Genomic DNA, 26,418 nt, shown 5'->3' on the forward strand with positions numbered 1-26,418 from the left:
TCTATGGCACAAGGGTGTCTATGTTGGCACTAGGCTGCTATTTTTAGCGCCAGCGCTAGGGAAACACAGGGCTGTGCCGTATTGTTGTAAGTATAGCACATTTCTGCGTTTTGGAAATGGCAGAGCATGTCGCTGCAAAATTTGCCATTACCTTGCAAATATGCCCCTTTATTCAGTCCAGCCACGTCTATTTCCAAAAAAAAGCAATTAAAATGTCTTGAGAAAATCCTCCATTAAGAGCGAAACACTTGGCAGCTTTGTGCTGTGAAAAATGATTGAGTGACATCATAAAACAAAGCAAGTACGTAATTAATGGAGAATTAAAATGAACATTTTTAGTAAAATTAATTGTGCTGACAGCAATCACTGTATCCCTAAAGAAATAGCTCAGTCTAATTTGTGTGTGCAGCCACACAGTTACAATTGAATATAGTCGTTAAAAGCCATATAGCCATTTACTGGACTTTGACCTGTGAATAGATTGTCTAGCTCCCCAGTAGTCATGATTTGCTAATTTTAATGCAATTAACTTATCACAAGCTGGTCTCGGGAAAGACAATAGAGGCGCCTTGGATTCTTGGACTGTGTGTGTCAAAAGCAAAATAATGCAAATTTGAAGTGCACCTGTCAAAATCTGAGCACAAAAATAGATGTGGTAAACATTTAGATCAAGGGAAACAAGTGTTTTTTTATTCTTGCAAGCAGTATATGGAGAGTGCACTGACACATTCTCTCGAATACAATAGCACCTTTATTTTGAACCTAGGAAGGTTACCATCAGTTGGAAATCGCCCATAATGTGCATGTGTGCTTAAATCCCTATCAGCTTTCTTGCAATAAGAAGACCTGCAATGTAGGAAATATAATGAACTTGCTACACAACTTACAATACATCTATACAGACCAAGATGTGCTTACGAGCAGGACCAACAAACGTATCTTAACAATCCAATTTGGGAAATCTCGTTCTCTTTCCACAACACAATCCCTAATAGCAGCATGGTGGTGTATACCCATACATTATGGAATACATAACAGCATGTTGAGAAAATCTATGCATTTAAAATCTACGAAATCTTGAAACCCCTATCCCCGCCGCTGACAGCATCAACCTGCTCACACTCACAAACACATACCCCAAACACCTGTTCACCCACTGGGACCCTCTCAACTCAAACCACAATCGCCATCATGAACTCCATGCATTCTGGAGCACCCATGGACCCCTGTCTCCACCACATCTTCAACATCGGGAGCAAGACATTTGGCGACGAGCTCAAGAAAGCCCTGAACATCTCCATTACCTCGGCCTCCTTCCCTAAGAACTGGAAACAGACTGAAGTGAGGCATCTCCTGAAGAAAACATTGGCCAACCCAGCAGAACTGAAAAACTACTGGCCCATCTCTCAGCTCCCCTTTCCAGCAAAGTTTCTCGAGAAGGCAATCAACCAGCAACTTACCGAACACCTGGAACAAACCACCTCCTGGACCCCTCTCAATCCGGATTTCAAGCCAACCACAGCACCAAGACAGCCTTGATCACAGCCACCAATGACATCTGAGCCATCTGGACCGCAGTGAAATGGCAGACTTCATTCCTCACTGGAAGAACCCAGAAAATCCCACCTTCACTTCAGAACACAAGAAGATCATCTGCGTCATCCCCAAGGATTGTCCTCAGTCCCACCCTCTTCAACACCCACATGACCCCACTGTCAGATTGCATTGACTCAACATCATCTTTTACGCAGAGGACACCCAGCTCATCCTTGTACTGTCAGAATACCCGTCCACCACCAGAGTCAACTTCCACATATGTATGATGAACGTCTCTGACTGGATGAAAGGAAACTGCCTCAAGCTCAACATGGACAGGACAGAAGTCCTCGATTCAAAACCTGTGGTAACACAGTAAAATAAGATCATAACGAAGGTGTAATTTTAAGCTTAGCGTCTGAGGGGGTGCTCTTGATTTTACCTGACCTTGTCCCCTTTCCCTTAACTTCCCCACAAAGGTAGGTAGAGCTATTATTCTCAGTTGACGCTGTGCTTCTGCTTCCCTGGTTCTGTTTAATGCCCCTCAAACTTGATTCACGATTGCCATCGGTGTGCTGAATAGAACTCTCCAGAGCCGTCTTCACCTTTGCAGTGCCCTGGGCCCCCACGTCGCGTTTCCTCCCCTTCCTGGGGGCTTTAGCTGAGGCTGAGGTAGCAACAATAATATCTGTATCTATATGTCCTTCTTGGGACTGGTGCTGTAGATCTACCTGGGTCGCACATCCATTTTGTGGCAATTCCTGGGGTACAAGCCTCCTCGAAGACTGTACGCCGATGGCTCCTTCAGTGCCCCTCCTGTCGATCGTGTTGCATGCTGCAGCGTCCTCCAGCGTGCGAGGCACCCAACCAGTGCTGACTCTGCCTCGCGAAAACTCGGAGGAGGCCGCGAGTTCTTCGGCCCCTTCTGAGCTCCAGCGCTGCTGCCTCCCACCGCCACAGGCGGAGAGAAGCTGACTCCGTACCGCGTCCCAGGCACATCCACAGCACAGCGGCACAACGTCGACAGGAAAAGAGAAGCAACCTTCGTCGAGTATTGCGCCGTGAGGAAAAAGCCCCCCCCTCACAATCCACACAAACGGGACAGCTCACATTCACCCTGAAGGTAAGGAAAGACCGTCCTTAACAGCAGCCGGGAGGCAAGTATGCAGGCGAGTCTTCAGGGTGCAGTTACACCTTCGTTAAGATCTTATTTTAAAGTGTTACCACAGGTTTTGAAACTAGCGAAGCAGGGTGAGGCCTGCAGGAAGGGGACAGAGAGGTTGACCGACCGTGTTGCGGAAAAGGTCGACATGGAGGTATTAGGTGCCCCCCCCCCAGTCTCGAGAGATATCCCAACCACAGATATCGAGATCTCTGGTTTAATGCAGAGGGAGAAAGAGAAGGAGATGGAAGAGCAGGGTCCTCAAGCCGTACTCCAGTAGCTACCTAAGGTAGTGGATGGCAGTGAAGATGATGACAGGAGGACTATGAAGGCAGCCGAACCTTCGGTATCTTCTCTGGAGGCTCTCCTTGCTACACTTTCAGCAGACATCAAGAAAGGATTCAAGGTTTTGGCCACGAACCAAGGAGAGATAAGGAGCTTTTGTGAGTCACTGGAAAGGAAAGTGGACCTTTTAAACACCAGAACTGAGATGCTAGAATCTACTGTGGGGATCTTAACAGCTCAGTTATGTGCGGTGGAAGCTGACATTTCTACTCTCAAAAGGGAAGAGGGGGCCCTTCGAGATCAGATGGAAATTCTTGAGAATAATTCACGAAGGAATAACCTACGTATTTTAAATGTCCCTGAGGGGAGTGGGGGGATGATCTGAAGACCTATGTGATCTCACTTCTGAAGCAGTCCCTAGAATTGGAACATTCAGAAGACGAATTAAGGAGAGATATTCAGAGAATCCATAGGGACCCCTTCAGAAGAAACCTGAATAGAGCTAAGCCAAGAAAGATCCTGGTAAATTTTCATACCTACTTGTTGAAGGATATTTTTTTAAACCTATCTCTCAAATTTCAATCACTTGATGCTAAAGATTTTGTATTCCAAATTTGTGTGACTCTCTACAGGCAATGGGAGCGGGGTAAGAAGTTGGAGGATTTTAAAAGGCTCGGGCCATGGCCGTGGCTCAGCTTAAATTTCCTGCCTCCTTGAGAGTAATGTTTAAGAATAAAATGCATAATGTAAAATCAGTACTGGAGGCCGATGATTTGCTAGCCATTATGGAGAAGGGTGAGGCTTAGACACAATAGAGACTCACTATTCTCCCTATTTTTTCTGCCCACTTTTTGTCTTTTGTATCTCCCCTAGCTTTCCACCTGTGTCCCTGGACGAAGATTATAGGCTGTAGTAAGGCTCGATAGGTCTAGCTGGGACCGGCCATTCACTCTCAGGGTTAGATAAAGGTAGTTAAAGGTAGAATTTAAAATGACATAGGGAAGGAAGGAATGAAAGAAAAAAGAAGAAAAGGAATAAAAAATATAATATGTACATTAAAATGAACTAAAATAGGTATTTAAGCACTTTTTATTGGCCCTTTTTCAGCCTCAGATTGTTCAGGGCTGGATAGGTTCTTATTTTTCACAAGAAAGGAGTATGCTGTTCCTCAAGGGTTAAATTGATAAGACAAAAGAGAGAGAGATATCTGAATGCATACTGAGAGGACAGTTATACCCGTCACCTCAAACCAGTAATGTGGGTCCTAAGGGGGATTCCCTTTTTCGGAACTAGGGCCCTCACACACCCAGCCAGCTAGGTGTCATGCTTCATCATTGGGCCTGCTCCTCGTTGGGTTGGCGCTGCAATACCCAACGGGCTCCCAATGAGGGGCTCTTTGGCGGAGATCTTTTGTTCCTTGCCAATTAGTGAGGTGTGAGTGAGGGGCCTAGAAAGTGTAGGTGTGTGTGAAGAGTGAAAGTTAAAACAGGTTAGGTAACCAATATAATTTATTTAGGTTCTTATTTTACCTTTTTTTTTTTCCGGCACTTCACTCTTTTTTTGGGAGGCGCGAAGCGGGTGGGCATCTCTGGGGGCAACTGTCTGGACTTCATCTGTCCATTTGATTGGGATCAGGGTTCTCCATGGGTGGGGTAGGGGCGGAAGGGAAGGGCATAGGGCACCGGGGTGGGTGCAGTGGGAGAAAAAAAAAAAATATCCTCATTTACCCCCTTTTTTTTAAATCACCAATTTTACTCCAATTAGCAAGGATACAGGAACGAGCCTGACTTGGAGGTTGGGGCTGGTGCTGATGCTGGTGTCTCCGTTTTTCTCTCCTGAGGACAGGTACGGGTTTGATCTGCCATGAATAGTATTCAGATTCTTTCCTGGAATGTCAAGGGCCTGCGTACTAGACCAAGAAGAGACAAAAATAATACAATATCTCCGAGATTCTCCTGCGCAGGTCATTGTCCTTCAGGAAACTCCCTTGCTCGAGGAGGAGACTACCTCTCTTTTTAAATGCCTGAGTTGGGTCAGCTCGCATGTATGCACCAGCCAGTCTGCAAACATCAGAGGGGTCTTAATTTTATTTAAGAAAGTGGCTAAGGCTCAGGTTCTATCTCAGTTAGTAGACACATGTTGCAGATGGGTCATTGTTAAAGTTTCGATAATGGGGACCTTTCTAACTTTGGTAGGATATTATGGACCTAACCAAGATGATCCCTCTAGCCTTAAGACTATTTTTTCTCATTTGCTGGACTTTCCGGAACCAATGGTTCTGGCGGGGGATTTCAACATTGTTTTGAACCCTATTCTTGACAAAACTCCCAATAATAGATCTTTGGTCTCTTCCAAATCTCAAGATTTTTTAATCGGAGCAATGAAGCATTTCATTCTCTCGGATATCTGGAGAGATAGATCAGGCCAACACCCAGGTGTTTCATACCATAACTATAAGTATCGGCACCAATCCAGAATCGACTTTATGCTGATCAGTTATTCATTAAGAGCCAGGGTAAAAAATATCTCATATTTGGCTCCTCACCTTTCAGACCATTCCGGGGTTCTTCTGGGACTCGAATGCCCAGCTCCGAGCTCAATTAGAACTTGGTCTTTTGACCACACCTTACTTCTGGAGGAAGAGGAGATCTCCTTCCTTACACAAGAAATTGAATGGTTTCTGGAGGTTAATTCTGGTTCAGCCGCAATAACGATAGTCTGGGACTCATTAAAAGCGTTTTTGCAGGGCCAAATCACCAGTAGGTCCAGCTACAGAAACAAAAAATGTAAAGGTGAGATCTCCGATATCGAAAACAAGATGAAGCCAGCGGAAGCCGATGTCTTCTGCCACGTTTCCCCTGAAATCTTGCAAGCACGTCAAGCAGAAATTGATAGTTTAAAGGCTCAGCTAGAAAATGTTCTCAATACTTGGCTTACTCGGTGATGGGAAGCTACTAAAATCTCTCATTTCGAGTATGGGGAAGGGGCAGGTAAGCTCCTCGCATGGAAGAGTAAATCAAACCATGCGAGGAGTTACATCATGGAAATTGTTAACAACAATGGTGTCCACTCTACAGACGATGAAATTCGTGATGCTTTTCAGATCTTTTTTTAGGATATATATCATGAAGGGTGGACAACCTCAGCGCACAGCGGTGGCTGGTTGATATTTCCCTCCCCTCCCTCAATGCAGCCCAGCAGCAACATCTAGATCAGGCCTTTTCTCAAGCTGAGGTTAGAGAGGCTATTTCACGCTCCAAGAATGGCAAGGCGGCAGGCCCGGATGGGCTCCCAGCCGAGATTTATAGACTGATGAGCTTGTCCCCACCCTGACACTTCTTTTTAACCAGATATTACAAGAGGGACTACACCTCCCTCTTTCGTGGAATCAAGCCACCATAGTCATGATCTTGAAACCAAGGAAAGCTCCATCAAACTGTGGGTCTTATAGGCCCATATCACTCCTGAATGCCGATTATAAAATCTTCACCTCAATATTGGCAGCAAGACTGGGATGGATGGCAGGAGATATTCTCCACTTAGATCAAAAGGGTTTCATCAGGGGTCGACAGCTTTCACATCTTACGATCTCATAGGGGCGATAGATCTGGCCTCCGCATATTCCATCCCGTTGGCGGCTATGACTCTCAATGCAACCAAGGCCTTCGACAGGGTGAATTGGATCTACCTGTTGGAGGTCTTGAAGAAATTTAACCTGGGTGGGAAATTTAGCCGCACAATACAGTCTATTTACCTGTATCCAATGGCCAGACTTCTTGTAAATGGTAATCTCTCCGATTCATTTAAAATCTCCAGGGGGACCAGACAGGGCTGCCCCCTCTCCACTCTCCTATTTGATCTGTATATAAAGTAATTTGCTCAACGACTTAGGGACGATCCTAATATCCAGCCCTTTAAATACGGAGAGTGGGAGAGGAAGGTAGCCCTTTATGCAGATGATATTCTTGTTCTCTCTGCAAATTTACAGGCAGCATTTCCAGCTGTTATTAGTCTGGCTCAGGAGTTTGGGATTGTCTCAGGCTATGAAATCAATGCCTCAAAAACTGAGATTATGGGTTGGAACTTAGGAGGAACCCAGCATCAGTATCAGACCAGTCCTAAAATGAAGTACTTGGGGATAAACATTCAGCAGGACATCACTAGCATAGCTGAGACCAACTTGACCAGGGTAGCAAAGGAGTGCCAGAGGCTAATGAAATCTTGGGCCTCACTCCCTCCATTCCATTCTTGGCAGGGTTAATCTGGTCAAGATATCAATACTCCCCAAAATTACTTTCATTTTTAATTGTATTCCCCTCCATGTTGAGAAATCTCTAATCGACAAACTGCAGAGAGACATAAATGCGTTTGTCTGGGCATATAAATCACCCAGGATCACCTGGAAAAAACTGAGGCGCAGGAGAGAAAAGGGAGGTCTTGCTCTACCAGATATTCAGCTTTAGGCCTGGGCCTTCCAATTCTCTCACTCGCGCATGCTCTTGAAAATGCCTGTCAACCCTGGGGTGGGCACGATGTTTCTAGCTATGCTCAGGGCTGCTAATTTGTCGGTGGAAGGTTTCCTGTTTAAATTTGGCGATCCAAAGTTCTTCAAAAAAATCAAACTGAAAGTTCTCCAGGGCTTAGCCAAAACATGGGTAAAACTAAGGAACTCAGTCGCAGTTGGTTACTTTTCTAGTCTGGCTCCCCTCTGGGATTCCCCTTGGGCACCAGAGTGCTTGAGGGATAGGCTGGCAACTCCTTTGAGGGAAGCAGGACTGGTTGTTTGGGGGGATTTGATCATGGTCGGTTCTCTTGTTTCTTGGGAGCAACTTAGGGATAAAGTGGGTGTTGGCTTATCTAGATTTAAATACCTACAGCTAGAAAGCCGAGCTCATTCACATTCTCAAACAGTAGGAGGAAGTCTTCTCGGAGGTGGTAATTCCCTGGAACATCAGCTCGTAACCAAGCTCCCTGGGAGGGAGGAAGTCTCTTTTTGGTACCAAGCCATCTTTGAGGCGGTTGACGGCGAATTCAAACCAGCCGAGGACCTGTGGGGAGGGCCCTTACCAGCACAGGACTGTGATACATTATGGCAGAGCTCATGTAAGATTTCATATGAGGTGGTAAAACCCGCATGGCTAAAAAGGAACCACCTGTTTACCATCCACAGGGCATACTTTTCTCCATTAAAACGTTCAAAAATCACTAAAGGCTTACCTGTCTGCTGTAAGAAATGTGGACTGGTCTCGGCTTCCGACATCCATATGTTTAAGGAGTGCCCCGCCCTTGTCTCTTTCTGGGACAGTATTAAAAAAAATTGGGAATATACCCTGGGAAGCCTTGTCAACATCGACTTACCTTTAATTATATTTGTCTTGGCAGACAATGTCAAGGGCCCTGCCAGATCACTGCTCTTTTATGTACTTTTACTAGCCAGGAGACAAATTTGCATAAGATGGATGGATTCTACTCCCCCCTCTTTTTTTGACTGGCAGAACTTGGTTTTGGCGGTCGCTAAGCTAGATTTAATGAGAACAGGCAGTAGAAAAAAGAAAGCTTTTTGGAACATCTTGCAATCCCGATAGTGCTCAGAGGTTTGTTTTTTTCCTGAGTCCTATGATTATGCTGCCTCTACACTCTTTGGGCTTTGTTGGAAACATCCAGTCTAGTACTGAATGTCCCACGTTAAGAGGCATTGAGCTCCTGGAGTTCGGCAGAAGAGTTGTCTCAACTGGTTTCTTCATGTCCACCCAAGAAAGTCTTGGTACCTGTAGGTGGGTTCTTTCAATCTCAGAACACTACGCCTCTCAGCTTGCTGAGTGAGGGTATAGATAATGTGAGTGTGCATCGAAGTGAGATTGGTGGCGAATGAGGATTCAAAAAAAGAAAAAAAAAAGACAGAAGTCCTCATGTTTGGGAACAACACCTGACCACGGAATGGTGCATGGTGGCCTGTGGAACTCGACTCACCACCCATCCTGACGGACTATGCCCGCAACCTCAGCATCATCTTGGATATCAAACTATCTATGATGAAACAGGTAATTGCAGTCTTATCCGGCTGCTTCCAGATCCTATGCATGGTCAACAAGATCTTCAGGTGGTTCCCAGTCAACGCTGAAAAGGACCATCACTCAGGCCCTTGTCACCAGAAAGCTGGACTATGGGTACCCACTATATGTAGGAATCAATGAATGCCTCCTCAACAGACTAGAGAAAATACAAAACTCAGTGGCAAGACTCATCCTCGACCTCAACAGAAGTACCCACATCACACCCTACTTCAAAAGCTACACTGGCTCCTGTTTCAGAAGAGATGCCAGTTCAAGATGCTGACCAACGCATACTAAGCACTGCACAATGAAGGACCAGTAAACATCCACAAACGCATGACCTTCCACCAGCAGACCAGACACCTATGAGCTGCTTCCTTCTTCCTTGCAGACACCCCCTGGATCTGCTGAACCAACAGCAGAGGATGCTCTTTCTTGCACCTGGCAGGCAAGGCTTGGAACTTCTTTCCCCTGCACTTCAGGATCGCCTCTGTGCTCAGCAATTCAGGAAACGACCCAAGACCATGCAGCAACTAGCAGGTCCAGTGCCTAGAGACCCTCACAGGTGATTAACCATGCTTTATAAATAACTGATTGATTGATTAACAATGTCAAACAAGTAAGATCTCCTTGACTCTCAGCCTCTTCCTCTGCCACTTGTGTACTACTCAGTGTATGTTTGTGTGTTACTATGTATGTTGGTGCATGTGCATTAGAATTAAGAATTATTTGTGTGTGCGCGGGTGTCCAGTGTGTAGCTGTATGTAGCCTTTATATGTGGGTCTGAACATATACATTTGAAACGTTGTGTGGTTTATTTGAGTGCTTTAGATTCCAATGTGTCTGTGAATCTGTGGTAATTTAACTGAGGTAATGAGGTGTCTATATTTTCTATTGGGAAGGGACCGAGTGTGTTGATGTGTTTCAGTGTATATTGATTCATTTAGGGATCTGTGTGTTGGCATCTATTTCTGGATCTATGAGGGAGACATTGTATCATAATGCTGATAATACAAGATATGTTGGTTTGTGAGTGAGTTTTTACCAGAAATCCGGATGAATCTGTGTGACAGTATGAGGGGAGACAAAGGCATGGATGCCATTTTGGTATTGTTAACCATAGTTTTTATGTAGATATCCTCATTTGTTGATGATGTCTAAAGAAATATCTCTTATTGTTATCTCTGTGTGCATTTCTTCCTCCATCTTACTTTGCATGTTTTGTTAAGGAGAGTTGTCAGAAATGTATATGCAACTGAGCATAAGAGTGTATGTTTTAGTGCACAGATATGCAGGGGAGTGTGTAGGGAGTTTAAATCGCAAGCAGAGAGGAAGAGGATACCAAATACTCCCATATGTTGCCCACACATATCAGTATCCACAATAAATACAATATTAATATTAGCACTATACCAACTGGGAAAGTGACACTGTCTGATCAAGACCATATCAAAGAAAATGGATGGGAAAGCCTCATCCACATCATTGTGGCATGCTTTATCATAGGCAATTCTGCCCCACCTTGGTAGTATATTACCACCAATGTGATCTCAACCTCAAAAGGGATATCAAAATAAATGGTACTGGATATGTGAGATATCCAGAATATTTAGGTAAATTTACCTCAGTTTCAATCCAACTGACATACCTCTATTCCAGCGGTATAAGGGCAGTGTTATTTAATCAACTGAACATGTATAGATGTGTTATGTCTCAGTCATCCTTCATACCACCATGTTTCAGCCCCTTTAATAGCCCAATATGTGTCTTAGGCCTTCATCATGGTAACTAGGATCTCATAAGAGTCTGTACTAGAGGTAAGGTAAGAGTAAGTCTTACCTTCCCAATCAGTTTTGTGGGATCAGTCTGCAGAAAAGAAGGTAGTTAGTTTTACACACCACTATACTACTGGAGTTGGAAAAACAATTGTTTTTCTTAATCTATAGCGATTAGTTGTCTCGGGGACAGAGAATCATTGTGTTTCACTCTTGAATACAAAGCACACAACACAATAATAATGGGAAAGAGTTTGTTGACCCACAGAAAAATTGGGGTTTCAGATTGACCAACGCATACTTAAATAAACCCACTTGATGTGTGTTATATGTAAAGGGTTGCATACATGTTCACTGTGGCGATCCTAAAAGCTTAAACACAGTTTATTACCAGGTAGGGCCACAAGCTCAACCCTCCTTGATATTGCTTGTACTAAGACGATAATTCTTGCAGAGAATCCAGCTCATGGTTTACTCTAAAACAAGACAATTCATTGGAAGAGAAATGTGAGAAGTGCCTGTTTTACCTGGTCACACCATTTTTTGTGGACTGATGACCCTGTACATTGGGCACTGTTGCATGTGCTGTGACCCTCGAAAACATGTCAAACTGCCTAACACCTAATTGACCTATTTAACTGTGCTATAAGTCCACAGTATATGTAGTGCAAAGTACACCTATGGCTTGGAAAAATATATCCCACCTACAAACTACAGCATTACTTTGCCATCTACTCGTGTGGCCAGGTAAGCATGACTCCAGGTCTGTCACAACAGCTGCTTTTAAAAACTGAAACTGACTTGTCAAAACAAAACCTTTTTTCCCCCAGACAGGCAGGCTCCAATCCCAGTGACGAGGGAGCTGCTCTCAGAACTGGTTTGAAGTAACCAAGTAGGTGGGGACTGCTCATTGCCCTGCCACACCCCTAGTAGATGGGCACTTTGGCTCTGTACAAGGGCTTCACCAACTTTGAATTAGCAAGCGAGGGGTGCTGTGTGATGGTTTGAAGTAAGAGACACAGGAGCTCCTGCAAAAGTAGGTAGGGTGGCCCCTAGAACTGGTATCATATTGTTTAGGAGGTTACAGGAGTCACCCCCACCCACAGGCTAGTATCAGGCATAAATGTGCCACATCTGGGCACCTTTTTCAGAACATTCTGGACCTGTGGAAGAACAGAAGGACTGAACCTACTATTTGAGGCCTGTGAGGAGACCTTAGGGGTAGGCCTTTCTCCTACTTTGTACCCTGGACAAGGTAACTCCAAAGGTCAATTGGCTGACCTTCTGCTAAGCAACAGGGCAGCAAAAAGCTTCAGGAAGCATTTTCATTAAGAGCCCAGCTGACCAGTTCCAGCTGGACCTGGCCTTGAACCTGCTGGTGGCATCTGCTGCTGAATGGAATCTTGACCCCAAGTGCTGTTCCTGAGGTTGTGCGGCACTTGGTTATTTCAACAGGTACTCCTCCTACATTTTTAAAAACCTGTGACTTAGACATTTTTTGACCTTCAACGATTTCCAGAGGCCTGGGACAAACCTGCCAAGTGATCTGACCAATGTGCATTGCTGCTAGACTCAAGATTCAGGTTTCTCCCTGTAGGAGCTTTCTGCAGCAGCAATCTGTTTGAAAACCTCAACACATCAGTGAGGTGTGCCTTCAAGGAGTCTACATTCTGAGCGGCACAAAAGGACACAAAATGGTGCCACCATCCTACATACACAGGGGTGATGAGATGACAAGATGTTGTTAACCTCCTCTGGTGGTGGTTGGGAGAAGCTTACATGTGCCTGCTCACTCTCCAGGCATGAATTTGGGGCACTGGAGGATGGTTGGGATTGGGAGAGAAGTTCTACTCTCACAGGTAGTTAGAGAATGGAACACAGAGAGAGATGCAGGGGGCCTTCATACTAAACCCTCCACAGCCAATCTGGGATAATCAGAATAGCTGGAACCAGCTTCGGTGCAGGTTCCTCAATATTATAGGAATTGAGGGTATGGGGAAAATGTGTAGTAAAGCAGAAAATTCCACATCAACCGTAACACACCTTCTGAAGCTCTCTGCAAGGGAAATTGTAGGGCAAAGAACTGTGGGCAGTGTGAATTCTCAAGAGCGGCATGGATAGCCACCTGCGGAGTGCCCTGCAGATAATGTTGTCCTGAACCACGTCCAGGTGGAAACTCTACTCATAGTCAGCAAGGTGTAGGAACTGGTGTTCAGAGAGCCTGCTAGATGGTGAGTGAAAAAGCAGATTCCATGTGTTTGTGCCCAGTCAAGATCTGGACAGATAGACCAAGAGGGAAGGGTATAAAGGCCTCAGTGCCATATAAACTGATCGCAACTCAAGCAGGTTAATGTTTTTCAGCTGTTTGGAGACCAGAGGTCCCTGATCTCTAGTTCCTACATGTGCACACCTCACTCTAAGGTGGAAGGTGCTAGTACTGTGGCCAAAGCTGGTTCGAGGGTAAAAGGACATCCACTGCAACTGGTTCTCGTCTAGCAACAACCAGAGCAAGTCCTTAGCTGAGTCCAGGGAAATTCTGATGGTTTCTGACAAACTACCCTTGTGCTGAAACCACAGCGGACTGGCACCACTGGAGTTGCTACAGTTACCAGTATGCATGTTTGACCAGAAGAACACAGGAAGGCAGCAGACCCAACAAACAAACAACTTTCAGGACAGCAACATGAGCTTTGTCACAAAATATCAAACTAAGATCCCAAATGTGGGCAATAGGACACATGCTGGCCGTCTCTGACCACTTCCACGAAGTTGGCCTTCAAATGGTCTGGTAGATGAATATACTTGACAAAGAAGCATGTGGCATACACAATCTGAGCGCCAGACTCCCATCTGAAAATATATTATCTTGCCTATAGCTTCAAGTTTTTTTACGCTCCCCATCAGCAAGTGCAGGGGAAAAAGCCGCTGAGTTTTTGTGCAGTGCATTATGATACCTGCACCACTAGGCTTTCCAACAAAGAGTGTGAGGAGAGGAAGTTTGGGTCACCTGGAGGTGAACTGCAATGTTGTGCAAGCATAATGTTGATTGCTGGTTCAGAGAGATGTTTGCTCATGCCACTTTTATGGACTTCATGAGTGCATTGTTAAAGATAAGGAGGGGGTTTTATTCCAGCAAAAGAGGGGTTGAAGAGTTTCAGTAAGAGTATTTGATTTGGCATCAACCCTTGAAGGTGGCGGCACTTCCAGCAAATCTGATGCTTTCCTTAAGACTTCATTTAATGAAGTAACCTCCACTCCAGGGGTGCTAGCCCTAAAGGACACTCCACTGGCATTTTGTAATCCTAGAAACTGGTGTCAAAATAATCAGGAGGGAGCAAATTACCTGTCTCACTCGTGTCATCACCATTATGAGAAACTATTTATGGCATTTAGAATGGACCAGAGTCCGATCCAATCAAATCCCCCATCATCTGCCAGTGCTCCACCCACAGCTCAGGGCCATGCTGAGTACTCTAGCTGCATCTGTCCTCTTGTGGAATGCATTGCTTCTTCCTTCTAGATCACATCAGAATACCTTTAGACTGAAAGGAAGGGCCTGCTGGGGATGTAACATCAGAGGCAGTGTTGGAATCAGCACGCGGGGTACAGGTGGAGATGGAACTCCCAACAGAGATGGAGATGGAGCAGCAAAATACTGGGCACCGGAGCTACTCTAGCCAGTGCTGCATGGTGCTACATGGCATAGCCAAAGTCAAATAAGCTTTATTCGAAATCACGTAGTGAATTAGAAAAGCTACAAAATTATAACATTGTCTAAGTTTAAAAGCCGTTAAAAAATACTTAAGAACACGTAGATAAAAAACGGAGAGGAACATCCTCCTATTATCAGTAAAATTTCTACAACAGCTTCCTACATCTAATAACAGCCAGTAAAAACCGTGACACATGGCATAGCCTTTGGGACCATTGGCAGAGTGGAAAGTTCTGCTAGCAGAATCGCAATCAGGGCTAAGGGGATCCATGGGACCTGCATACACAGCAGAGGAAATTGAAGTGATAGGAAATAATGGAATCGCTGCATGTAGGAATTGAACTGGGTCGGTGCCCAATGCCAGAAAGTCCAGATAGGCTAAAAAGGTTTAAGGAGTTGGTGCCTAAAACAACGTTGGGATTAGCATCGGCAATTAGGCCGTGGTTAGTACCTAACTATCGTCTAGGCCCGTGATCATGTATGAGCCCCACCCTGGGGTCAGTTTCAGAACTTCAAGAGTAATGTCGACCAACCTTAGCTCAAAGGAAAACTCTGCTGGAGGTGGGGTAAGGCAAGAGAACCTACCTTTTTCTTATGATTCTTCTTCTCCTTTGAGAAATTCAATGAGGGACACAAACACAACCGCGACTCTCATATCAAGAGCAATCAGTGCTGAACCTTCACTCGACATGTGCAACCCATGAATAGTTCTTTCTCCCACTCCTTAAGTGATTTGGTGTGCATGAAGTCAAATTTATTACATGACTTAGAGTTGCGCTGTTGGTCTAAACACCAAATGTAGAGCTTATGCATTTTCAAAATGAACATCAGCCAATGAAAGGAGTGGAAGTCAATAAACCCTAAGTTCTGAAGGGGTGACATTCATATAGCACTACACAACAGAAGAGAATTTAGAGAGAATGATTTGAAAAAATTGTTTAAAAAAATCACAGAGGGCAGCTCTGGATCAGTGTTGAAGGGTGCAGAAATAAGGGAACTGATGTGAGGGTGAAAACATGGCTCTACATTCAAAAGTCTGAAATTTTTGCAACCCCAAAGTTCTTATCTCTTTCTCTATTTGCACACATTATATTAACATTTACATAAAGACACAAACTATATAAATAAAGGGACATAGGGATTTCAAAAAAAGATATTAGTTTTTGTAGGGCTGGATTGCAGGTGAACCATAAATTCAGACAGGCCTTGTAAGGAACGTTACTATGTCCATCAGCATTCCAGGTTTTTATCTGTCACACAGCGCTTTCTGCACAGACAGGATGCTATTCTCCAAAAATGTCTAATTTTTGGTATTTTCTCATCCACAGAATTGTTGACTCCCTCACCAGTGAAGATAATCTAGTGGTGGGGAAACTACATGTGTTTTCCCCAGCCACTTGTGATCTGACCCATGAAACGTCGTCCGGAATTTCGCAATCAGCTACAAAGCCGCATATTATTATCATTTTTTCCTAATAATTTATTGTACGCTTTCTTCCTACCCTCTCAACCAATTGCATCCCATGTTCGTACCTCATATTCTTCTTTAAAGCCATAGCCCTGGCCTCGCTTCATCTGTGTGATGTGCTGTAGGAGGTCCGCTACACGGATGGCAGGCTGGAACTGACCCCTTGAGTAAGACATCTCCACTGGCTCACAGCTTCTGTAAGGATGGGTCTGGATGGTCATTGTTGGTGGGTTCATCTCTAGATGGCTACTATCTGTAAAAAGAAAAGGGATGGGAGGTTGGTGCAGGCACAGATTGTGCAATAAAAGATTAAGAAAAGTAAAAGCAAATTGTGAACAGTGTCATTGTTTTCTGAAAACCCACTATGTATATCACATTGAGTGATCAGCACGCTAAAAAGTTCGGCAAAATATTGTGGAAATGTACAACTGAAATTTGGCAATCCATATTATTGATTGCGAAATCAATATTGTTTTATGTGCCCTCTGGATTATATGCATTAAATGGTAACAAGAATAACACAACTTAAGTATTAAACAACTTCGTATATGTGCAAATGCCAAATGCTTTCCCAGACTAAGCATACACATCACAAATAATTGTCAATATTGTAGGGGTCTTGTAACAAGATTTTTTCCATATCTGAAAGCCAATCTCTAAGTGCTACTACAGTAGGGGAATTTAGCCTAAAATAAGTGCCATCATTTACACTAGACATTAACACAAAAATGCGTAACAGAATGAAACGTAGGGATATTTGCCTTTAGTTAAATGTGCAAACTTAATGTGTAGCATGATGTTTTTGCAGTAAGCACTCATTTTTTATCATATTTCACTACCAGGCCAGACTGGGTCTCTACCATTTTCTATTTTTCAGCTAGTTTTTCTCTTTAATGAATATATGCTTTTAGGAAATGCTGAACTATGCAATATTATGTGATAAATGATTCACAATTGACTTGCTTAAACATGTCATCTCTGTAGAATGTGCTGACTTTAAAAATGTATTTCTTCTTTCCCTAAGCTACATGTTCTCATTGTATTTAGTTAGTTTTCTAGCTGCCACAGATTCACAATGCTGAAAACTGAATAGTGCATTAAAACAATAATGCTTATATGAAGACATGACTCTCAGGACTAAATCTCATTGGTTACAACTAGAATGTTTCAGCCTTTAGAATAGTTGACTGTTATGCAGTGGAGTACTGACTAGCTAACAGGTTAGGCTGCAGGGTACTTGTGGAAACTCAAATGAAGCTAACGCACATGAATGTTTAGGAACTAAGTTGACACATGTGGATAGCACTTTGCAGACTTCCTACGTTTACCGTGGGAATGAAGAAAGAAGCAGCAAAACATTAGATGATCCTTCCTAATTGGTTTAAGATGACCTAACAGCAGAATAGATTGTTACATATGTTTTTTGTGTTTATAATAAACTTGTCCCTAGATAGAATTAGTTCTGTGCTGTTCAGGCCGGTCCAGGCCATTTTTCTGTGACCATCCTTAGCCCTTTCTACACTATTCGCTGGGAGCTACTGCTGATGGGGATTTCTGTTGCCTACTACTTTGTGGGTGTCTATTTTCTTTAATGATTATGGCTACTGCTGTGACTCTTTTCTTAGCTTAACTTCAAACAGGTGCTACTGCAACTGTTTGCTGATGCTGATTTGAGAGAAGACACTCCGGCAAGTTTCTGAAACTACTCTTCATGAGGAGTTCCACCTCAATCTGATTCTATTTCAATACTCCTTTAAATCGTGCTCTTTTCCAAAAGGATTCTTTATAGGTTCTGGTAGGGTAGATCCGCTTAGAGTAGAATCGGGACTTTATGGAACTTGCTGTAACTTTCTTGATTGACCAAGATTTCTTGATATTTCTCTAAACGGATTTATCTGATTTATGAATTTGAATAAAGAGAGCAAAACAAAATACTAAACTCTAATTGATAATGATGATGTTTATTGAGATGTTTTTGATTGATGCTCCATTCTAAAACTGTAGCAAAGATCCATTGCAGAGAATAAGATTTTGATGCGGAGCTGGAGACTCCTATTGTAGGTCACGGGTTGAAGTAATTAAATTAAAAGCAAACATTTTCGAGTCAGCAGTGCTTTCCAAGACTGCTGACTGAATTCTCATGTTTATTTATTAATCTAACCACCATATTATTTCTAATGCTGTCTCATCAACTGAAAGATATGTTGTTATATTGGAAACCTAATAATTAAATACATCTCCATACTGTTGAAAAAACAAAACAGTTCCATCCTCATATTTCAGATCCAATTCACTGGTTTGTAAACTAACATAATTTAAAAAAATAAAAAGTTGGAAGAAAATGAAATGTAAACAAACTGTAAGAAAGTAAAGTCCTCTATGCATAAAAGGCTTGTAAAAAAATAAACTCTATCAGGAGATTCAAATAAAAAGCATTGATATTGGGATAAGGGACTTTTCTACGTTTTGGATTTACTAGCAGAACTGCACTGCCCCTGACCTGTACAGTTCCATACCTTAATTTGAAAAAAATAGTTTTCATGGGCAATCGTTGGCTTAAAGCAAGGTCATTGACATACTGATAGAATTAGGTGGTGGGCCAAGAAGTGACTGGCAATCCGATTTGGATTGGTTAGCTTTATCTTCCAACATATTGTGATCCAGTGAAAGACTATACTATAATTCCAAGCTTCAAACATTTTCAGTGCTGTGCTGCCAGACCTATTTTTACTGAATCTAACTGTGAGCAGGTGGACACACATTATCAGATTTGACACTATTTCACTCTCTCCCTTTCCTCTTCAGTCTTCTGCTTCCCTACACTTTGTGGAAAAAAAACTTAAGAATGCAAAGGCAGGTCTTGAGATACCTCTGTCCATAGAAGTAACACAATGGACAGCATTATAGGGACGCATTTCAAATACATTTTTTACACAAAACATATTTTAGTGTGCTTGCTTTAAGTTTGAAACAGAACAGAGAAAATAATTAAGGCATAGCTCTTTTTTTATAAAGATAAAATAAGGTGCGTGCTTAAGTGAGAGCTCCCCATCTGAAGCCATGGCCTCTCCCTGGCACTCAGATCAATTGAGAGGTGGAAAGTGTAGTGTCTTGCAGGTTAGAAATGACTAAACCCTTTTGCCTTCTTATGGACTCCGTAGAGCTGTGATATAAGTGTAGAGCGGAGTGCAATGAAGGCTGGTTTAGAATGTTGAGTTTGCAGTTACACGCAGAAGAATGAATACATGTAATACCAAGCTCCGTGTGTGATGTAGTCATTGGTTGGCACTCAGGCTGGGGAGGACGCTACAAATGGGCGACGAGATAGGTGATAAGTAACCCAAAGATCAACAGTGCTCACCCAGAGAGTTTGCCATGGTCCAAGCAAACTGCTCGTGCCTTGTGTGCTGTTGTCAAAGCTCGGAATTAACGCTTAAAGCATGTGGAGTCTAAGCACAGCTCAAAGTGTTGTGCAGCGGTTGAAGATAACAAATGCATTGCAGAAAATCTACACATTGTTGGCCAAGAACCTGCTTCTCAGGCCATACATAAAAGTACCGCGCTGCCACGGAAGATAAAGCTATACATTATTCAGAGTGTCAACACTGAAGGTGGATACAACCAGATTTACAAAGAGCATTCATTGATAATCAAAAATTCTAAAATAATGCTGCTAACAGAAGCGCTACAAGGTGGAGATCAAGAAGAATTATTTGACTTACCAAACCCATTAAAGAGAGTCATCATACCACCACACTTGAAGGTAATGATAACAAAAATGGTGTTAACTATCTCAAAAATCTTGCTGGTGACGGTGTAAAAATACTGCAAACTGACGAAGAAGTCACATATCACCAGATTAAAGAAGCTTTGACTCTCAAGTTAAATCCAATATCCAATGTTGATTACGAAAGATACATTTTCAGTCAAGAATGACAGAAAGTTGGTGAAATCATTGATGAATTTGTGGAGGGATTCAAAAACACTCATCAAACACTGTAAGTTCAATGAATTTAATGATGGAGAAGCTATACATCTTAGAGTTATTGATGGATGCTTGTCAGATTCGTTCAGACAACGATGCTGAGAGAAACTCTTAGTCTGGAACAAATTTAAATGGCTGCCATGGCTGAAGAGTCTTGACATGGAGGCCGGTGGTGCCCAGAAGGAATGAGTCATGAGTGTGAAAAGTAAATCAAGACAAAAGACTGAAGGACACAAAGTGATGTCAACACGTAAAAGAAGTTGTGTTTAAGAGGTGAATTTTCATTTCAACACGAAGGCAAATGTCCGCCATTGGACAGATATGTAAAGGCTGTAGAAAGGAGAACCATTTTGTTATGGTTTGCAAAGCAAAAGAAAAAGCAAGTGTGCCCCGGGGCAAAGACAAAATAGGCTGTTGCAACGTTCCAGAAGCAACTTTTGAAGTGCACCCAAAAGGCCAAACCATGATATCAGTTCAGACAAATCAACACTGAACGAAGTCAGTCATCTAAATCTTCTTTAAACAGTTCTTCTGTGTCAGTATCATGTGAAAAAGAAGATAATGGTATTGCCATGTCGAAGTTTAGCTCAGAAATGTGTGTACATGTTGGACTGGCTGCATATGAATAAAATGTCAGACAAAGAAAAGTCGACATGCCAAAGCCCCAAAATCATTCAAACATTGTCCGAAAAATTACACTGACAGTGAATGGTTGCTTGATACCTTTCATTATTGACAGTGGTGCTTCGATAAATATTATGCCTATGGAGAAATATAATTAATTGTCTCCATTACCACAACTTACGACATCACAAAACAAAGTGTATACATGGGCTTAATAAGTCAAGGTTCATTTTTAGCAACGATGAAACACAAGAAGTAAAAGGTGCAAGCAATCATCCATGTGCTTCAAGGTACAGCGTCAAGTGCCTGTCTACTTAATTTCAGCACAGCTGCTTATATGGGACTTATTTCAGTAAACTACAAAATGAATGCTCAAAACAAAATAGTCATTCAATTCCCTTTGTTGCCTCATGTTTTAGGAAAGCTTTAGTCTATGAAAGTAAAGCTGCATATTATTGAGAACATTCATCCTGTTGCTCAAAGTCATAGATGAATTGCTTTTCATTTACAAGAAGCTGTTGAAAGAGAACTTGAATTGTTAGTTAAGCATGATATTATTGAGCAATCTACTGCTCCGTCATGGGTTTCTCCCATAGTGGGAGTGCCCAAAAAGGACAGTGATGGAGCTGTACGCAGATGCATTGACATGCGTCAGGCAAACATGGCAATTTAACGAGAACAACATCCAGGGTCACAAATTGCTGACATGATAATGCAATTAAATGGTGCAAAGCTATTCTCTCACCTTGGTTGGAATACAGGTTATAATCAGGTGGAACTGGAAGATAACTGCATGTACATTACAACCTTTTCTACACATGTTGGTCTGTTTCGATACAAAAGGATACGTTTTGGTGTGTCATCGACTGCAGAACTTTTTCAAGACGCCATTCAACGTATCATACAGCCTGTCATGAATGCATTCATATATAGCGATGACATATTGGTTTTGGAGCTGCACAAAATGAGCACAATAAAGCTTTCACACAAGTTTGTTGCTTACTAGCTAAAGCAGGTTTGACTTTGAATGCAGGCAATTGTGAATTCCACAAGGCAAAGCAAAAAGTATTTGTCCATATCTTTTCTGATGGGGGTATGACACCCGAGCCTGCTAAAGTACAAGCACTGTCAAATGCTAATCCTCCACAAGATGTTTCTATAGTGCATTTCTTTCTTGGCATGGGCAGTTACTGTTCCAGATATATAGGAGACTTTGCCACTGTTAGTGCTCCATTGAGAGACTTGACAAAAAAGAATTTTTGATTTAATTGGTCATATGAAAGTGAGAAATGTTTTAAGAGCATCAAACAAGCCATTGAGAATGCTACTGTAATGGCATACTTCAATCCGAAGCTTCATACAGAGGTTGTTATTGAGCGTAGCCCACTCAAGTTAGCCACTATCCTCACACAGCAGAGAGGGCACCCACATGCTCAAAGGTAAATTGTGGCATATGCAAGTAGAAGTTTGTCACAAACAGAACTTGTTTATTACCAAACTGAAAAAGAATGTTTAGCCGTGGTATGGGCGTTTGAACATTTCTATGTATTCCTGTATGGAAAGCCTTTTACGCTGGTAACTGATCATCAAACATTATTGACTATGTTTGGCAATCCAAAGGCCAATATGCCTCCTTGCATTGAATGATGGGGACCACGTTTACAAGAGTACAATTATGACATTGTGCATCTTCCAAGGAAGTATCAGAACCCTACTGACTACTTTTCCAGATGGTCTATGCAAGGGCACGGTAATCCATCCAAGACGGCTGAACCTTATGTGAATTTCATTGTAAAATTAAAAACACCATCAGCCATTTCTGCAGCCCAGATTATCACTGCCGTGAGCCATGATAGTGACATGCTAAACTTGAAAGATATAATTACACATCAGTCATGGAACCAACACGCTTGACCTCTCACAAGTGATGGAGAATATCAAAAATACAAACTTGTCAAAGATGAACTGTCCATAACCCAGGAAGGAGTTATACTGCGTGGGTCGAGAATCCTGATTCTGGAGTGTCTGTGACAGAAAATAATTGAGGTGGCCCATGAAAGACATTGTGGAATTATTGCCACAAAACGAGCTCTCCGAGACGAGTCTGGTTTACTTATGTCGATGAGACCGTTGGAAAAAAATTCAAGGCCTGTTATCGATGCAACTGCCATTCTACAAAGGCTACTTGACATACCGTAAATATGTCTGAACTTCTGAAGCATGCATGGGGGAGAGTAGCAATTGAGTTTTCGGTCTAGAGACTAAACGGCATCTTTGCAACGTGGAGTATTCCAGCCATAGTGAAATCTGGCAATGGCCTACCTTTTAACAGTCGAGAGTTCAGAGATTTCTTACAACATCTGAATATGAAGCTTCAGAAAAGTACATCTCTGTGGCTGCAGTCCAACGGACTTGTTGAGCCCTTTATGAGTACGCTAAAGAAAGCAGTGCAGTGTGCTACTCTTGAGAAGCTTGATTTAAAAACTGTGTTAGAGTCTACTCTAAGAGCTTATAGTTCAACACCTCACTGGACCACAGGTGAAAGTCCTGCAACATTGATGTTCGGGAGAGCAATGACAACCAAATTGCATCAATTTACCAATCAGAGAGAGAACGATGAGAATCCACTCATGAGAAGGACTTGGTTCATAAACAAAAGATGAAAATGTATGCTAACAAAAGACGACATGCGAAGAACATCGTCTCTAAGGGGCGGATTACGATGGCCGACGGACTGGAGTCCGTTTGCCATTGTGGTGGTGACAGGGACCGTCCGCGGCAATTCCACACACCAAATTAGGATGCAACCGCCACCATGGCGGTCGCATCTTGCATTTTAACATTGCCGTGGGTGCTGCTGATAGCAGCACCCGCTGCGTTATTCAAAATGCATGTTGTGTATTACACTGCACTAGGTGGCAGGTACCTTCCAGTGCACAAACACCACCACCAGACAGAAGGGGGGCCAGCAACGGGCCCCCAAAACCAATCCCCACCAGCCTTTTAACGATGGTTTAACCACCACGGAAAGGCTGGATGAAGTCAGCATCCTAATTTGGCGGATGGTGCCAGCAAGGCACCGCCACCATTTTATGGATGCAGACCGCTCCGCCAGGCAATCGGAATGATTGCCTGTTGCGGTTACGTGGTGGATGGACTTTGCGTCCACAACGATCGCAGTCTGGATCTCCCCGCCATCATAATGTGGCCGGGGAAAATCGCGGTCCGATGGCAGAAGGCCCACCACCACACGGCTGGCGGTGTTGGTCCTTCTGCCATCGTAATGACCCCCTAAGACAGGAGATTAAGTGCTTGCACGCCAAACACAGAAATGAAATTCTGATACTCTATTTGATGCAGCACCTTTTCAAGTTGTGTCTACAAAGGGACACATGGTGACTGCCCATCGCCCTGGGAAGTCTATTATCAGAGACTCTTCTCATTTCCGGCATCTAACTCATTGTTCACCAGATCTACATGTAGAAAAAGAGACTGGTTCTGAAGCATCAGGGACTTCTGTTGCTTCAACCCATCGACAGAGATCCTAGACATTGAAGTTCCCATGTTCCCATGACAAGATCAGGTTGAACAATTAAATCAGGAAATACATTGATTGAAGAGATTGAATTATATATAATATATATATATATATACGCGCCGTCTTTTGTGGACCACCCAAGCACGGTCCGATTGAAATCACCAAACTTTCCTAGTGCAAAAAGGATGACGACGCCTTGTTTTGAAGCAAAATTTATCTATTTGTCAGCTATCTGACGCATTTCGCCTGTACTGCAGGCTTGCTCACCAACAACATCAATAAAGTTTTCAACCATTAAAATGCAGTTACGTGCCGTGTCACATGTGAAACTACTCCGTAAATGTATTAGAAGACAGACTCTTAGTTTTTATAATTCAAAACATAATAGTTAATATTTCATATAACTCTGTTCGACCTAATTCCACATATTAAAATGAACCAATCGGGTTTTCACATTATGCGAATAATTATGGCTACATCTCGTTATTTTGACATAATTGTAGCACAATTTGCAAATATATTGACCTCAAGCCAAAGTGGGCATCATACCATTCCTGCATTATGTAATCGAAGTGCAGGTATCCAAAACACCGCACCAACACTGTTCATCCTGCCCCAGTGGGCTAACATTGAAGGCAGAGAAAATGTATAATCATATCATAGTCTTCCAAAGTGCAAAGTGCTAAAACAAAATAAAGTGAAAAATAAAAATCATGAACAGTTAAAAAGTAAAGCTTGAAAGGAGACTGACTCATTACTGTCACAGATTACAGATGCGTATGGAAATCTTTCTCCATATTCAAACCTTCCGGGATTTTTGGATTTAGCTCTATTATGTAACATGATTCAAGCCTTCTCAGCATTTTCTCCCTGTCTCCACCCCTTATATTTGGTTTGATCACATCAATTACAAAATATGATAGTCCTTCTGTGCTTTTACAATGATGTTGCTCAAAATGTTGCGCCACTGGGTACGTTTTGTCCCCATTTTGTATGGCTCGGAGGTGCCGAAGCACTCGTTTATGCACCGGCAAGATTGTGCTGTCTACGTACTTCAGGCCACATGGGCACTGGAGCACATAGACAGCAAAATCCGTCTTGCATGTAAATTGCCCCTAAATTTTCTTTTCTCTGTGGGAGAGTCCTGATTTATAGGTAGTAGTGTTTTTACCATGGACACAAGCTTTCCATTTAATGCATTTTATAAACCCTTCTTTTCTGCCTAACGACATAGAGATTGGCATCTTTGGTTTAGATGCTGGTGCCATGTTGCTCACTAACATTTGTTTACACGATTTGGCACACCTGAAAGTTATTTGAGGTCTTTTCTGCACAATTTTCCTAACATCGGATCATTGCGTATCAAGGGCCAATGTTTGGATAAAATGGCTCTCACATTGTTGTGTTGTGTATTGAATGTGGGAACCACCCGACATTGATTTTTACTATCACTTTCCAACTTCTTTTGCACTTTACTTTTGTTGAAAAGGATTTCTTCCCTTGACTTTCTCTTCGCTTTGAAGATGGCTGATTTTATGCATTCTTCTGAATAGCCTCTTGACTTGAAATGTGTTTTCAAAGTTTCCAGTTCTTTATTTAACCCCTCTTGTTCACTACAGTTGCGCATAGTGTGCAGGCATTCCCCATAGGGGATGCTTCTGTTAAGATTCTTGGGGTGGAAACTTGTTTTCGTGAAGTAATGTGTTTCCCACTGTCGGTTTATGGTACAACATTGTTTCCAATTTTCCTTCTTCTTTAAAAACTGTTAGATCTAGAAAATTTGCACTGGTTGAGCTGATGGTGCTGAGGAGAAATGCAGGTGGAAAAAGACTAAGGGCCCGATTCACAGAATTAACTTAAGACAAAATCCTAAACTTACTACTTTTGGTATTCACAGAATGCACTTACTACTTTTGGTATTCACAGAATGGATTTACGACTAGAAACTTTACGTCCGCACTCGGGCCGGAGATTCCGGCCCGGAGGCGGAGCTTTTGGACCGGAGGTGGGGATCCTGGCTGGTGGCGGAGATTTAGCCATGGCCGAAATCTCCACCTCCGGGCCGGAAGCTCCGCCTCTGGGCCGGAAGCTCCACCTCCGGGCCAGAAGCTCCGCCTCTGGGCCGGAATTTCCAGCCCGAGTGCAGACGTAAAGTTAGTAGTCGTAAATCCATTCTGTGAATAGCAAAAGTAGTAAGTGCATTCTGTGAATACCAAAAGTAGTAAGTGCATTCTGTGAATACCACAAGTAGTAAGTTTAGGATTTTGTCTCAAGTTAATT

At 42.8% G+C, this 26,418-nt stretch overlaps 1 protein-coding gene across 4 annotated transcripts in view; it reads right to left on the reverse strand.

Moving 5' to 3' along the window:
• The window catches only part of PTPRT (protein tyrosine phosphatase receptor type T), a 1,546,842-nt gene that overhangs the window by 192,469 nt on the left and 1,327,955 nt on the right, over positions 1 to 26,418 (reverse strand). For all 4 annotated transcript variants that reach the window (XM_085619228.1, XM_085619229.1, XM_085619230.1 and 1 more), the window contains one exon: positions 16,057 to 16,244. In XM_085619228.1, coding sequence (XP_085475354.1) covers positions 16,057 to 16,244 — 188 coding nt within the window. The remainder of the gene's footprint in view (positions 1 to 16,056; positions 16,245 to 26,418) is intronic.

This window comes from Triturus cristatus, chromosome 7 (genome assembly GCF_964204655.1).
Source record: "Triturus cristatus chromosome 7, aTriCri1.1, whole genome shotgun sequence".
In the NCBI taxonomy this organism is placed as follows: domain Eukaryota; kingdom Metazoa; phylum Chordata; class Amphibia; order Caudata; family Salamandridae; genus Triturus; species Triturus cristatus.